The sequence below is a fragment of the Eutrigla gurnardus genome, assembly GCF_963514095.1.
Source record: "Eutrigla gurnardus genome assembly, chromosome: 14".
Classification (NCBI taxonomy): Eukaryota; Metazoa; Chordata; class Actinopteri; order Perciformes; family Triglidae; genus Eutrigla; species Eutrigla gurnardus.
The window spans coordinates 1,934,098-1,949,926 of record NC_139937.1 but is presented as its reverse complement, the minus strand read 5'-3'; the positions used below and the strand labels follow the sequence as shown (position 1 = coordinate 1,949,926).

Here is a 15,829-nt window from a genome sequence, read left to right as displayed (position 1 = left end):
AAGTAGCTGCAATATTGAATGGATGAGTTTAATCTCTAGATGACTGTTTGTGTTGACGACATCACCAGTTCAAACATCCAGTTGGATCTGTGTACTTAAGAATTCAAATGCAGAAGTTCAAAGGTCGTTGATCTTGGAAAGAGCAGTTGACGATACACTGATGGGACTAAAATCACCGTCTGAAAACGAATCAATCCTTTAACAGCATCAGACTGTGGTGTTTACAGTGAAAGGCCTTGTCATCGATGTGTGAATGAGAGCCGGTGAGTCCTTCTGTGTTCATCGGGACACGTTGACATTTGAGAAAGGTGCATATTTCCATATGAAAGCAGTCGTATAGTTCAGGTGAGGGAGAGAGAAGAGGTGAATTCAAATTGGTCTGAGAGGGGAAAAAAATAGCAAAAATGGACAAGTAACTAGTAAAACACATTTTTTATTAGTGGCACACACATAAACAGAAGTAACCCCACAAATATGATGTGGATTTTGCTCAAATAACTGAAAAAAGACAATTACACAACAAAGCACATGTTCTGACTTATTCTCAACAAATGCAAACGGCCATTTATGTTGTGACACATCAGATGTCAGACCAGTTCTCCTGTCTCCGATTCATTTAATTTGGTCTCCATTAGAATACTCACCCTTGAACAAAAGAGCCTGCATAAATATGACATACATGTGAAAACAAAAGTTCTTCTATCTTTTCCTCACGGAGCCACTTTTCTTGTCCGACTTTGGCTTCTTCACATCTTTCTTTGCTTTTGACAGATTCTCATAAACGTCTTCCTTGTTTCTGGGGAAAAGGAAAAAGAAAAAGCCGAGCAGTGATTTCTTCAGATTCATACCGGCTAACATCGGTTCGACACAGCTTTGTTTGCAGTGAATCAAAGATGCTGGAGGTTAATTGACGGGGGGCTGCTGCAGGAGAACTATTTAAACTGACCACTCAACCATGAATCAATCACTCAAAGCTGGCAGGCAACTGTTCAGAGCTCCAAGTGGGTCAGAGTTTGCGGTGCTCTGGGCTGATATGTTCAATGTGCTGTTTGATTTCCTCCCTAATTGGATAATTAGAGTGCAATTTAGTTAATAGTGGTGTCACCGAAACACGCCGTCATGCTTACGTCGGTCCTTTATTAAAGGTGCACTCCACCCTTTTCATACATGAAGTCAGTTCACTCATGGCAAGAAGCCAAATCAGTTATACAATGTATTTTATGAAGAATGAAACAATAATGGCAACTGCACATGTTGCAAGTTGCATTGTGGGAATTGTAGGATCCCAGCAGTTGTTGGGCCATATACTAGAAATAAAATTCATGATGTCTTCATCACTGTTGCTTTCATTTTTGATCTTTCTGTTTTAAATCTGTCTCTTGTGAGTCATCCATGTGTATGGTAGTGTAGCACTCATTCACCCGAGGTTCCTGCTCACAGCTGATGGACAGACAGACAGACAGAAGACAGACAGAGAGACAGACAGAGAGACAGACAGACAGACAGACAGACAGACAGACAGACAGACAGACAGACAGACAGACAGACAGACAGACAGACAGACGGATGCAATGTGCAAAAGGCTCTATGGATCTCAGATGAATAAGGTTAATAATTGGAGCTGTGTTTCCTGTCTTTAGCATCAGTAGTCCAATGGTTAAAAGCTGATCAAACTGAGAAGGAGCTGCAACTACAATGCATCCTCTCTTCACTCACAGCTCCTCCTGTCTGCTGACGTAAGGCTGCAGAAAGTAGGGCGGCAGTGTGAGGTTTAGAGGAGCAACACACACACACACACACACACACGTTTTCATACGCAGAGTCAGGTGGCCACTCACTTGGACACCTTTCTGCTTGCTGGTTGGTGTTTGAGTTGCAGATTTCCATACTCGGTCTCGGTTTCCTGGAGACGAGACACACAGAGACGTTGAATGAAAACATGGTGAGAGGTTGTGGTGGTTGATTGTCTTCTGTCTCTGGGTCAAAGTTCATCACTCTCTGATAACATATCATTCTGCGAAACAGTTGGCTGTGGCAGCCAAAAGTACAAAGGCCTATTGACATACATATCTCTGTTTTATTTTTCTTTAAATGTGTTCCTGTTTCGCCTCTCCATCAATCTCTATCTCAGCCAGAAGAAAAGACTCATCCCTTGGTCTCCCTGCTTGTCATGCTCACCATGGAGGCACAGTCTTTGGCCTTGGTGGTCTGTATGTGCTCCGATACAGACAGGTAGATGAACTTGTACTGGGCGTCGGTCTGCACCATGCCGGAGCGCTGCTCTCGCACCATCTGGATGTATTTGGGGATGTCGAGATCACAGTCCAGGCCTACGAGACATGAAAGCATGGGATGGAGGCAGCGTGAATGAAAATGCTTTTGTTTGACTCACACAATACATATCTCAAGAACTAAAACAAAAAGTTACCGATGGTGTCGATGGTCTCAATGATCATGTCGATCACCACAATGGTGCCTGTTCGGCCGATCCCAGCACTGCACAGATTCACAGAGCAAAGTACATCGCAACATCATCAACTCTACTCACCAAGGCGGTCCCACATGAGGGAGTGTGTTGGAACGGTGGTGTTCAGGGGAAGTTTGGGACGGAGAAGCATGTAAACAACATGTTTTAAAACAAGTGGCCTCACGTCACACAGGGGAATTCCACGAGGATAAACTGTCAGTTGACTCAAAACCTTTTGTTCAGCCGCTCCTAATCTTAATCCTGAAAATGTAATCATGTTATTCTTAAACCTCGAAGTGTTATCACCTCACTCAGTACAGAATGTACAGATGTCTTCCACAAGTTCCACATTTTCAGTTTGAGCGACTCTCATTTGGTAAAAACTAACCTGGGAAACACATTGTCTGCTCTGCACTGTCTAACTGATCATTTTAACAATGAATCCCTCAATCAAAAGAAAATGCTATTGAAAGGCAATTCATTGTTGAGATCATTTATCAAGAAAAAAGTGAATCATTCCAGCCTCCGAAAAGGGAGGATTTACTGATTTTCTTTATATTATGTTATGCCATTTTAAATAATGTAAGCTAGACTTTATCATCCATCACTCATTCAAACAGTGAACTAAATGTGCACTAAGAGAGAAGCAGCTTCATCAACATAGAATCAACATCAAAATCATCATCATCATCAACACAAAGACTGATTCTGATTCTGAAATGTAGTGAGACAAAGTTTGAAGATCAATGTTGTTGATTATTCAGTGTTTCAGAAAATGTTCAACAAATGAATCTATGAAAAGTATCATGAGTTGCAGCCCTAATATTGCAGCAAATGCTCTAATGAAGCTAGTCTGCTCCTGGCATTGCTGCAGCGGCGCCGCTACTCATTTGGTAACAACATCTGAACACCGGGCACCGGGAAGCCGCCTCCTACCTGCAGTGGATGATCATGGGTCCAGCATCAGGGTAATCGGCCTGTTTGGAGTTCACTTGACTGAGGAAGCTGAGGACGCCACCCGGCTCCTGCGGGACGCCGTGGTCGGGCCAGCTCATGTACTGGTAGTGCCAGATGGTACGAGAGTGGTTTGGCTGGGGAGGGAGAAACACATAGGATTATAACAACAACACAGCACACACACAGTGATGAGTGAGTGCAGTGAGGTCAGAGGTCAGCGTTTGGAGGGTACCTTGTCCACAAGAGCGATCTCCAAAACTCGGACTTTGTAATCAGCCGCTTCTCTCTCTGAGTTAGAGGTCACCACATAGCGACCCACCTCCTTGGAGCTCTGAGGCTCAGGCCAGTAGGGAACACATTTATTCTGCAAAGATCAAAACTTTATCTGCAAGGAACCACGTTTGTCTTCATAAGTATTTGTAATATTTTTCTTATTTTAACTTATTAACTTATTTAGGTTCATTTGACCTCCGAATTGGACCTGTATTTGACCCCATTTTGATACTGACCCGCCCCTTCTCGACCTCCCTCGTCGTCATGACGATCACCCTTGTGTTCTCCTGCCACACCATGTGCCAGAAATCGTTGATAGTTGTTGCTAGGCACCCCTGGGTGGCGATGTAAACTTTCTGATCTCCAGACTCCCACAGGTTGTTCTAGAAACACAGAGAACCCCGAACGCTGCTCAACAAACAAACTATCTTCTGTTTTTGTCATTTTGTGTAACTATGAGGCCGGACACTTTGGAGACTTACTCTCACGTAGTTGGCGTTGATGTAATCTGATCCCACGACATCGGGGTCGCTGTCCTGCAGGATGACTCTGGTGTCATTGACTTGAGAACAGGAACGTTTGGTTTATGTTAGGACCGTCAAAATGTTTCAAAGTTTGGTTGATTGTTTAAACAAAAAGAAGAAAGAATGACGCTGCAAGGATTCCAGACTCACAGGGAAGAATATTCTTGTATCTGTTTTTGCTCTTGTTTTCAGGCCTCTGGCCCTCCTCTCGGCTCTTTTTCACCTTTGCCTCATACTTTTGAAGAGCCTGACGGGAGAGAGAGACCACCCACATGTATACTACTCACAGATACTTAACAGTATGTTATATACTAATTGTGACAGTGTAAACTGTAATTATTTCAATAACTGATTTATAATATAAGACATTCTTTGAAGTGAAAAGCCAAATGTTGACCAGTTCCAGCTTCCAGTAAGGGTTTGTTGCTTTCCTATGTTATACATCATTAACTGAATATCTAATAATAATAACTGCAGGACAACTTTATTGCATTTTTTTTAGACAATTGAGGAAATAATCATGCAATCATGCAATTAATTTGGGTTGAATTCGCTTGTCTATTTCATTTCACTCAAAAGTCAAGTATGATTTGAAGTGTTAGAGAGTGTTTTAAGTCAAATGAATATGTCACATTCCAGTGCACATATATACATACGAACTCAAATCCTGCTGCTAGTCATTATGTAATATGGCACTGGGACCACAAGGTGGTGCTATATCGCCCCTCGTTCTGCCTACAGGCAGGAAGTGTTGAGTCACTTGATAATAAGACATCAGATGAATGAATAATTGACTCGTTGCCACGCCAGGACAACCCAGTGGTTATTAGGCCTACACCCAAAGTGCTGTGAGAAGAGTCATTGCAAGCCTAACTGAGTCCGGGTCAGATCTTACATCAAACTCCTCCCAGAAGCCCGCCTTGCTCTTCTCTCCCTCGCCCTGCTGCTGCTGCTGCTGCTGCTGCGTGGTCTGATCCAGCTGCTTCACTCTGCTGTCAATGTCTGCTGCATTCACCCTGGTGGAATAATACGGCTGCCGAGGGCCGAGGGAGGGAGGGGAGAAAGGTCTCAGAACAGAGATGAAAGATGAGCCAATGAACGCAGTAGGCAACAGTCATCATAATCAGCAAAGCCATATTAACACTTCCTATCCGTGGGCCGTCCTACTTGTCTTTTACAAGAATTCATGAAGACTGTTTATGCATTTCACTGACGTTCACATCGTTGATCTGTGGTACAAACATGAATCCGTCATGTCACGACTGGCTTTGGATGTGAGGCGGTCCAGCTCACCTGTTTGAGATGAACCCAGTTCCCAGAGATCTCCTCGATGCCTTTGCGTTTGTAGTAGTCCACCAGGTCTGTGAGCGTGTCGAACATCTCGCAGCCTCCCACTGTGTACCTGTCGTTCTGCAGACGCACAGAAACACCGTCAGTTTGGGATCAACAGCAAATACATATCACACAAATACAGAGAGGTCTGCTGTGAAAATGAAATACAATACAAAATAAAAGAATGACCTTTCAGAGGAAAATAAATCACGCACAAAATGTAACACAACAATGTGTGCATGTCCTTTAATCAAAATGGAAATTAATAGAATAATCATAGAGAAGAATATAATATTCACCAAAGAGTAGCCTTTTGGTGTCTTTCAGCTAATACTCAAAGTATGATGAACAAATTGTGTTGTTTTTCTCACAGCTGACTGCTTTCCAACATGTCAATCAAATAAGTACAATTAATGTCCTTCATGTAGAACATGTGAATGTATACTGGTGTGTTCACTGGGACCAGCAGCAGGTGACAGTACGATCTGGAAACTGACCTAATCGGCCTCCCCGCTCATGAAAAGGCCTTTGTGACCCTTCCACTAATCTCACGTTAATCTCTGGCACCCCAGCGGTGCACAAAAACAACGGCTTCCATTTAAACCACCCGGGGCCACGGTCCTGGAGGAGGTAAACCGCCACTGAAAATAAAATGCAAAAAGCCCTGATGACCACAGAAAGACGCACGCAACTATGAAAATGAGTTTGAGAGGACGGCGGTGCAACCAGCAGCCATTCACAGTGTTTCAACACCAGGATGCAGTTTGTACAGTTTACTCAGATATTAAACTGGGCCCAACATTCATGACCAGCAGCTGAGTTGAAATATGAGCAACAGTCTTTTATTGCCTAAGAGAGGGGAAATGAGACTGAAAACCTATTTGCAAAGTGCATTACACAACCGTGGGAATGCCTCTCGGCAGGAACTCCTAATTCTGTATATTCACACCATAAGTCAGGTGTGTCAAACTGATCCAGTAAAGGGCCGCTGTGGCTGCAGGTTTTCATTCCAACCAAGCAAGAACACACCTGATCCAACCAATCAAGGTGTGAAGGCAAATCAGGTAGGTGAATAAGTCGAGTCAGGTGTGTTCTTGCTTGGTTGGAATGAAAACCTGCAGCCACAGCGGCCCTTTACTGGATCAGTTTGACACACCTGCCATAAGATGAACTAAAAGCCACACACACACACATACATGGTCACGCACTGATACACACAAGGACGCCCGCCCACCTGACACATGATCTTGATGTGGGAGACCCTCTTTCCTCCGGTCTTGCTCTTCTCGTCGGTGAGAACGGACAGAACAAAGTCTCCAGGTTTGGACAGCGACACTCGGACCAGGAAGGTCCCCGACTCCTCCCGTGTGCACAGCATCTTCTCTGCGTTGGGCCCTGACAGGTGGCCATGGTACCACCTGACACACAAAGGCCTGGTTCATTTTGTGCACACATTTCTAAAGAAACACCATGTACTGTTGGTTTAACAGGTCGTATTTCTGTTCAACACTTTACTGTGTGTGTGTGTGTGTGTGTGTGTGTGTGTGTGTGTGTGTGTGTGTGTGTGTGCGTGTGCGTGTGTGTGTGTGTGTGTGTGTGTGTGTGTGTGTGTGTGTGCGTGTGTGTGTGTGCGTGTGTGTGTGTGTGTGTGAGAGAGAGAATTAGTGAAGGCTCGGTTGCCTTGAGGTTGAGGCTTAATTTTAGTCGCTGTTCTCGATTTCTTCTACTAAACTTCCTGCTTTGCGGTCGGAAAATTTCTGATGACAGATTTCGTGGCCAAAGAGGACAGATATTTATAGCTTGCACCCCCCCCCCCCCCCCCCCCCCCAAGCCGCACATACACACCATACACACTATACACACACCTCCCCGCCCCTCCCCTGTCACTGCTCTCTTTACTCCTTTTTGCCCGTGCTTTAATCATTATTTGAGTCACTAAACTTTTCGAATCACAGTGTATGCTTTTACAGACACTAAAATGAGAGGAAGCAAGTAGCCGTGCTGTTTTGCAGAAGCTACAGAACAGCCACTGTTGATACTGACATGCTGGTAGCCGGACATGTCCAACAACTCCACCATGCACGTCCCATGAACACAGCATCAACTACCAATCACCTAGAAGCCCGATCAATGCCAACGTCTTCATGGCCTGAACATCTTTATCCTCTTTTCTGAGAAGAGATAAGCTGCCAGATGCATGAGACGTGTGTGTGTGTCTGTGTGTGTGTGTGTGTGTGTGTGTGTGTGTGTGTGTGTGTGTGTGTGTGTGTGTGTGTGTGTGTGTGTGTAATCAGGCTTGATGAGAGACGAGAGATTGGGTGCGATGAGGAAGACGGTGAGTGAGCAATAACACGATGGAGTGTGCAATAGAGGAAGACGTGCAGGGTCTGGCCATTGCTTTCAAAAGTGTCAAAACTTAAAGTTTCCAACCGCAGCAACAAAAGGGAAGTTAGACAACTGACAGAGAGAAGAGGACAGGGGGGGGCAGAGCTCTCTCACACACACACACACACACACACACACACACACATAGAAAGTAATGTCCTCCTTGACTCATAAAGGCAATGAGACTGCATGAGTTTAGTTAGTTGGACAGAAACGCATCAAAAATCAAACAGCATCATAAGAAATGTCATGGGAGTTGATTGTACAATGTCAGCACATGAGAATAAAAGCACTAATTCAAAGTCCTAGAACATACCTGTGCAGCTATATTTAGCTTTATGCTTTATGTTTGTGGCTGATTGACAGCTACTGTCAGCAGAACTAACAGTTCATGAAGCAGCAACGCCGCATGCACTGCTTTAAGCATATTTTTAGGTGCAATAAGAGTATTTAAAAGTACCTTGTTTAGAATTCTTTTGTCAGTTACTGCTGTTGAGAAAGCAGCTGTGTATTCTGGGAAGTGTAACGCCTCCTGAATGTTTTATTAACCTCTATACTGATTAAAGTTTTTTTGTGTGTCAAAAACAAGAAGCAAGACTGTTCCTGTAGTTTAACATAACAGAAATAGAATAGTTTTCCCAACAAAATGATATTGACATTGAGGTTATCTCATTTTGGATGTAAAATCTTAATTTGTAATGCAACCAGTCCTGTCCAGGGTGAACCCTGCCTTCGCCCTATGATAGCTGGGATCGGCTCCAGCCCCCCCGTGACCCTGAATACAGGATAAGCGGTAGACAATGGATGGATGGATGGATGGATGGATGGATGGATGGATGGATGTAACGCAACCGGTGGATTCTGCCAACAGACACAGAAAACGCATGGCAGCACAACGTTCCCCCCGAGGAGCAGCGCAGCACTCTGAACTGATGCAAGTGTACAACAGAAGCAGGCGCTTCATTGGACGTGAAAACGCTCTTTTGTCTCTCGTCTGTTTTGGACATGAGTAATCTAAAGTTGTGGCCAGTAGTTGCATGAATCTATTCCAACCAATCTTCAGTGTTTATGGTGAGACCGGTGTGTGGGATCACCAGCCACGAGCAAACATGAACTACAGACATCGTTCCATTAGATGAGTCCCAACGACTAATGATGACTAAGGGAACTTCAATGTTGTTTAGTCATATTTATTTCAATTAATACAAGGAAGGAAGTATATATCCATCCATCGTATATATATATATAAATATTCAATTTAATATTCATGTTGAATTTAATTTCAGTATCAGAATTTGCTTGTTTTTGTTCAATTATTATCTGTTTCAATTATTCTTTTACGTGTTGCAAGAGTTAAACGTTGAAAATGACCTTGAAACATTTGCAGTGTTGATTTCTGAGTTTTCAATGAGAGAGAAAGAGAACCTGTAATAAACTGACCAGACAGTGATTATCATTCTATGCAGATTATTTGATGTGTTTTAAACGTGTCTAGAGGAGATGTTTAATTTCATCAAGGAAAAAAAGACATAAAAGAATTATAGAAGTTTTCCATCTGGAATGCAGCACAGCAAAAGTATAAAGCCTGACAAATATACTTAATTAAACTACGAGAGTAGATGTACTTTTCTGCTTCCCGACCCTGATCGGCAGCAGCAGCGAGGAGGCAGCGAGGAGCAAGGGAGTAGGTTGGATTTTGAGATTGGTGGGGACACAGAAGTGCTCCAAGGCAGCACTCCTGAAAGTTGACGTTTTTTGTATTAGCAATCATAATTTCACGTCATGAAGATGTTATAGGTTTGATTACTTAATATGAATTAATTATATTTTATAATTATAAAATCACATGATCATCTAGAATCTGAGGTTTTATTGTATTTCCACCACAAATTTTCTTTTTTTGTGTTTTTAAACCGTTGCTCTCTTCTACACAAATACATGGAAATAAGAATTAAAAATAACTTTAAAAAGATGGATCTCTTTGGCATTAAATATTCTCTTTTATTCAATATCTGTATTGTTGAGCCTCTACCTATACACCCTTGAAGGAACTTACACTTTGACTCCTAAAGAAGTCTCTTATATCTACTTTTCTTTTCTTCACGCACACAAGTACACGCACGCAAACAGACACAAACACAAATGTAAATGACACCACTGATATTAAAATCCTTCTAGCTGACGTGACCCAGGAAGAACAAATGATGAACATGTTGACAATTTACACTCGCAGTTACAGATAACATGCACTGCCTCTCGTCCGGTCCAACTACCACTAGTAGGAATGCAGTATGAACAGTTGCAAGCTCTTTTTGTCTGTGTTAGAGTGGGTGTTATTTTCACTGACTCACATTGTGACAAAGATGCTATTACAAAATTTATTTTTCAAAAGCTTCACAGGCTTCAATTAAAACACCCTCTCCCCACAGGACAATATTAAAACCCTTGGAATATGAGACCTAGAATTGACACTTATTATCACCAAGAGAAGAAGGAAATCATGCTGGTCATGGTTGATTGTGTCGCTGATTGAACTACCAAACACTGAACCAGAGCGTGGGCCACATGAAGGGTTCAACAGCGCGGAGCACCAACCTCTCTGTTGTGGGGTCGGAGCAGTTGAGGGGGTATTTGAGCTCGATGCTGGTGCCGTCCTTGTCCTGCAGGATGCCGTTCTCAGCCGTGTAGTACTCCACCAGCTCTGACAGGGTGGCAAACTTCTCCCCGCCGTACAGGTCGTAGTAGTCCCCGGTGTTCTGGATCCGGATGTGGGTCACCAGCTCGCTCACCCTGAGGACAGAACAGTCAGGTCACCCCGAGCGTCAAAGCCGTTCCTCCACAAACACACACCCGTCTTGATGACAGAAAAGAGAACATCTCTGTCTCGGGACGGAAGTTTAACCTGCACAATAATGTTTCTTCAACATCAAAACGACAAGAAATGTTTCAGGTCAGCTTCACAGATTGTACTACTGTAAGGAACTTTGTGCTCCACATATAGTAACTATGTTACTATGACACACACTCATACACAACTCTATCAACTGGCAAACACATTATCTGGTTGTTAATAACAGTTTGAACTGGAGTTTCTTCCATATTTTAATGTCTGTAGAATGTTAAAAAAAACATACTTTGGAGAAATGTCACTACCAAGACCTCACATTAATGTGGTTTAAAGGCTGCAATTTAAAATCTGCAATTTAATTTCAACGTTTACTAAAAAAATGAAGACTGCTGCATCGTGATCAATAATGCTGATCTCATACATTCAAGTGTTCAGAGTTAGCACATCGAGCGTTACGCTGTTGCCTGTCTGAACAGAAATATTAACACAGGAACAGCACTTCTCACTGACTGCTATAAAACATCTTGCAATAATGACATGTGAAAACACGCTGACAGCCAAATCAAATGAGCAAAGGATGTTGACTCTACATTATCACATTTAACAATTTTATGTCCTGTTTTTAGCAACAAACTGATCTATTATTCTGTATGAATTCTATTGTTTAGCATTCAAATGTAATTTCACATTGAATAAATACTATATCGACTAAATAGCAGAGCTAAATTAATAATAAAAAAGGTTTAAAGCCTCAACATTTATCTGTACTGACATGTTAGAGGTGCAAGGTGTGATTTGATCATACACACAAAGTGCAGTGGAAAGTTTGATTCCCATCTACATAGAGTTTCTATATTCTCATATCCAACCCATCACCCAGAAGAGGAAGTTAGGCGGTTGATAAAAAAAGCAGCAACGATAAGAGTCCAGCGGCTCCTAAACTGACATATCAATGTGTATCAATCAGCTTCTATTGAAGGTATTTCTTGTTGTTTATGTGCTTACTTTCTGTAAGTTGGTCAAGTGGAGGAGAGTAGGACTGTTAGGTGGAGAGGACACCGTGGCAGAGAGACGGAGACTTACCTGACGGACAGGGAGAAATCTCCCACGTTCTTCTTGCTGGGTCGAGCCAAAAAACTGCCATGAATGCCTCGAGTCTTTAGCATCTCCTCGGCCTGCAGGCCCGAGATGTCTCTGTGAAACCACCTGCAGCAACACACACACATGCAAAGTACAAATATACACAATATCAACAGCAGCACACACACAGATACGGCCGGTATGTGATAAATATAAACCTATATACAACATTCAGCATGTACTGGACGCATTTCTGCTTCTTCTTTCTTCTCTAATAGCAGTTTGTTACTATAGTAAATGGGATGAAAGCATGAACTTGTTATTCTTCCATTTACACAGAGATTACAATTCTTATGATCTGATATAATATAAATAGTTTGCTGGCCTTTTTAATGTAAATATTTCCTTTCCTTTTTCTATGTTTCAAAAGAGTGTATTAACAAGTAATAACACCTGAATCAGCACTATTACCAGCGGCCCAATGAAGACACGCATTTCTGACCAGAATATCTCAATGACATAACGGATGTCTCATCCTATCAGGCCAAACATCCAGTAAAGCTCCGACACCGTGGACTTCAGTTACTCAATGTAGCATCGTTTCATCACTTCTGACCAAATATCTAGTATTGTAGCATTTCCTGGAGTGTAAGAATCGGTTTGTGGTTCCCCAACCTGTTTAAAACCAACACACAAAATAACCCAAAGACCCGTTTTTGAACGTCTGCTTCGACACTCAAAGGCGCCACCAACAAAATATTCTCAAAATGTTCAGTTCGGGTCACATTTCTCATTGGGATACTTTCCCTGAAAGCTGACCTGCTGCTTTCAAATGTAGTTGTTAAAAAATTTCAATTCTTTTTTTCAGTTTCAGGGTTAAAACGTACAATAAAAAGCTGGAAAGTACGCAGGACACAACTTGTACGTGATTGTTTCCCCATCAGCTGAAGGAGCGCGTTAACACATCACACGGCTTTCATCACATCAGCTTTAAAGAGCTTCAACGTCGAGGACACCAAATAAAAGTGTTAGTGTCTTCATTTACACGACTCTGAACAGAACACCACGCATCAGAAATCACATGATAGAGGAAGAGAGCAGGACGAGTCAACAGCTGGGGAGAGACAGAAGGAGGAATGGAAACAGAGAAGTTGTCCTCACGCCTCGAACACAAGCCGACTAACAGACATGACAGCGGGACTCACCGGACCATGGCGACCTCTTCACTTCGTCTGGAAACAAAGAAGGAGAGCGATGTGAGAGACAACCTGCACACTCACAAAGGATGGATCTCTCGTTGAAGAAAGAAACAACCGGTTCTGCAATACTTCCTCACTATGCAGCAGCACACTGGACTCACTTTCATCTCTCTCTCTCTCTCACACACACGCTCTAACATCAAACATGTAGACTATCTCTCTGTATCATACTTCACTCACAAAACAAGCCTCAAACTTCCCGCTCTATTCCTCCTCCTCTCCTCTTCCTTCTGTCCCTCCACTGTCCCAATAAGAAAGCAGGAAAGCAGGCAAACACTTACTCTTCTCAGCTTCCTCCGAAAACAACTGACACTTGCAGAGATGAGCCTGGACTGTATAGTCTCTCTCTCCCCTCCTCCTCTCGCTCTCTTTTTCTGGCTGTCTCTCTCTCTCGCTCTCTCCTTCCTTCCTTTTTACATCTCCTTTCACAAAATAGTGAAAGCAAGACAGGAACCAAAATAGCTGACAGGCCGGAATTCCTCCAACAGATAAGAGACGTGTTTTTAAAAATTAAAAATATTCCAGACAAACCAAACAAAAACTCATCATAAACAGCAAAACAGGTTGAACCTCTGGAAACTTGCTGATGCTGCAAACTTAGCTTTGTGTGCCGAGCTTGGCGAAGAATGCAGAAAGGCTGTTTTAAACTGTTCCATTCGTGGGTGAATCATGAGCCAGTGCACGTGCCTGTCCAGTAATTCCACCTTTGTTAAAGGAATGTTAAAAAAAATCCACTAAATAAAGAAAAGAGTTCTTTTGCTTCTCTGTTCTTTGCCTCCGTGAACAAGCTCACACTCTCTCACAGTCTCTCAGTCTCTCTTCCTGTCTGTGTGCCCACCTGTCTGCTGCCACTGTTGTCTGTTTGCTCTCTGTACTTCCAGGTGTGTGTGTGTGTCTGTGTGTGTGTGTGTGTGTGTGTGTGTGTGTGTGTGTGTGTGTGTGTGTGTGTGTGTGTGTGTGTGTGTAACGCACAAAGGTCAGAGTGACGGAGCACTTCCTTATTTGCAATACAACCCCCCCTCTCTCTGTATAAATGTGTGTGTGTGTGTGTGTGTGTGTGTGTGTGTGTGTGTGTGTGTGTGTGTGTGTGTGTGTGTGTGTGTGTGTGATGATATTCAGCCTTGTGTTAACCCCTGATGACACAAAAAGCATGTGGATACTTTGTAAGAGACTTTAGTTCCCCCATAATGCAACACCAGCCCAGTGCAGCAGGTTAACGTGAGCCACAAACACATGAAGGAACTTGTGGAACATAAAAGGACAAACAACATTTAACTTGCAAATCATAGTGACCTTCGTGCAAACATGGAAACCTGACCACAACCATGTGTTGCCCTGAGAATAAAAGGCAGAGCCTACAGTGAAGTAGACTGTATCCCCGCCCACCACACACACACACACACACACACACACACACACAGTGCAGGTGTTGTTAGTCGTGGTTAACGCCAGCCATTGCAGTTTGCAGCCCCCTCCTCACAGATCCTCATCTGAAGCAGTTGGAGCTGGTCTGAAGCAAACCTTCAACCAAACCTTAGATCCTGTTGGGTGAACCCATTCCACCACCGCATGATCCAACAGTGTGTTCAGAGTACCCGATGTTGTTCCCTGACCATATTATCACATTAACACTGATGAAACAATTCATCATTAAATCCTCATGTTCACTGCTTCTTCAATGTGAGGTTTGTTAAAATGAAACATCAGCAATTTTGAAAAAAATGGTAATTTTCCATTTATTTCTTGCATTTGGGTTGCACTTCTCCCACATGTTGCTTTGAGGTTGTTTAAAGGCAGAGTAAGTGTTTGGAAAAACCACAGAGATTGTGACTTTGAACGCACACAATCAGGAAGTAAGCATTGACAGACAGGCAGGCCGTCCAATGATTTTCTCCAGCCCAACTTCTTTGATTGGACGGGGTTTTTACAGTCCTGCCACGGCCACAGATGACATTTAAAAAATTGTTTTATGTCATTTAATGTATTGTAAGAGGATTTCAAGTCATATAACAAAGTGTTTCTGAATAGAATCACCTACCCCGCCTTTAAGGGTCGGCCGTGAGACTTTTACAATGTGTCTACCATCAGAAGTCATCCTAGTAGCTCTCCCATTAATATTCTAACAATGCAGATGGCTGTTTAATGGCATTATTGGATATGACCGTTTGTTTGACTTTTTCCCCTAGAAATGTAATATATCATGATAAATAGCAAAAGCTACAATAGAGGATTTTATTTATGTAACCCAGTCCTTGACTCCGAGGTGGTGTGCAAATAGAAATTGTTTGTAAATATTAAACCTGAATACATGTATTCAAAAAAATACATGTATTCACCCTTCAAATCACGACCAAAACATTAATAAAGACTGGAGGCAAGAGTTGGAAAAGGAAGGTCACAGAACGTTTGAGCAAATACACAAAGAGATAAAAGCCTCTCACCTAAAAGGCATGGCGGGGAGCCTTCAGTCCGACTCACTGGCCAGGCCGGGTCGAGTCCATTCTCTCCTGTGTGCTGTTGTCTGGGATGAACACAGAAACTCAGTCAGGTTACATAGACAGTCCAGGTTTGCTTCCTTTGTGCTTCGTCTGTGTTCTCGTACTAACTTATAACTCGTCTTTGGCCTCCAACTCTCTCTCTCATGATAAGAAATCAAGCATCATTACTCGCCCAGCCAATCCTCCCGCCCTGTAATCTCCTCTCA

The 15,829-nt window shown here is 42.9% G+C and overlaps 1 protein-coding gene across 3 annotated transcripts; it reads right to left on the bottom strand.

Moving 5' to 3' along the window:
• Nucleotides 1–417: 417 nt before the first annotated feature.
• ptpn6 (protein tyrosine phosphatase non-receptor type 6) lies at nt 418–15,716 on the bottom strand. 3 transcript variants are annotated; one of them, XM_084027961.1, is made up of 16 exons: nt 13,407–13,921; nt 13,072–13,098; nt 11,870–11,992; nt 10,534–10,728; nt 6,788–6,971; nt 5,515–5,631; nt 5,117–5,254; nt 4,372–4,468; nt 4,180–4,259; nt 3,934–4,080; nt 3,657–3,788; nt 3,404–3,558; nt 2,429–2,496; nt 2,179–2,330; nt 1,839–1,903; nt 418–796 (listed from the first exon to the last, which is right to left on the bottom strand). In XM_084027961.1, exons 2-16 carry the CDS (start codon nt 13,077–13,079, stop codon nt 700–702), a joined length of 1,758 nt encoding a protein of 585 aa, XP_083884087.1. In that variant the 5' UTR covers nt 13,080–13,098; nt 13,407–13,921; the 3' UTR covers nt 418–699. The 3 variants fall into 3 exon arrangements, with proteins under 3 accessions (XP_083884087.1, XP_083884088.1, XP_083884086.1); XM_084027962.1 differs by having other exon boundaries at nt 13,306–13,413; XM_084027960.1 differs by lacking the exons at nt 13,072–13,098; nt 13,407–13,921 and adding an exon at nt 15,567–15,716.
• Between the last annotated feature and the right edge of the window lie 113 nt (nt 15,717–15,829).

What these genes read in the sequence shown, in the direction of transcription:
- ptpn6 (XM_084027960.1), bottom strand. An exon ending in GATTTCTCCCTGTCCGTCAG is followed by an intron (nt 10,729 to 11,869) that starts GTAAGTCTCCGT and finishes TTCTGTCCTCAG; the next exon opens with GGTGAGCGAGCTGGTGACCC. An exon ending in GGGAGGTCGAGAAGGGGCGG is followed by an intron (nt 3,789 to 3,933) that starts GTCAGTATCAAA and finishes TGATCTTTGCAG; the next exon opens with AATAAATGTGTTCCCTACTG.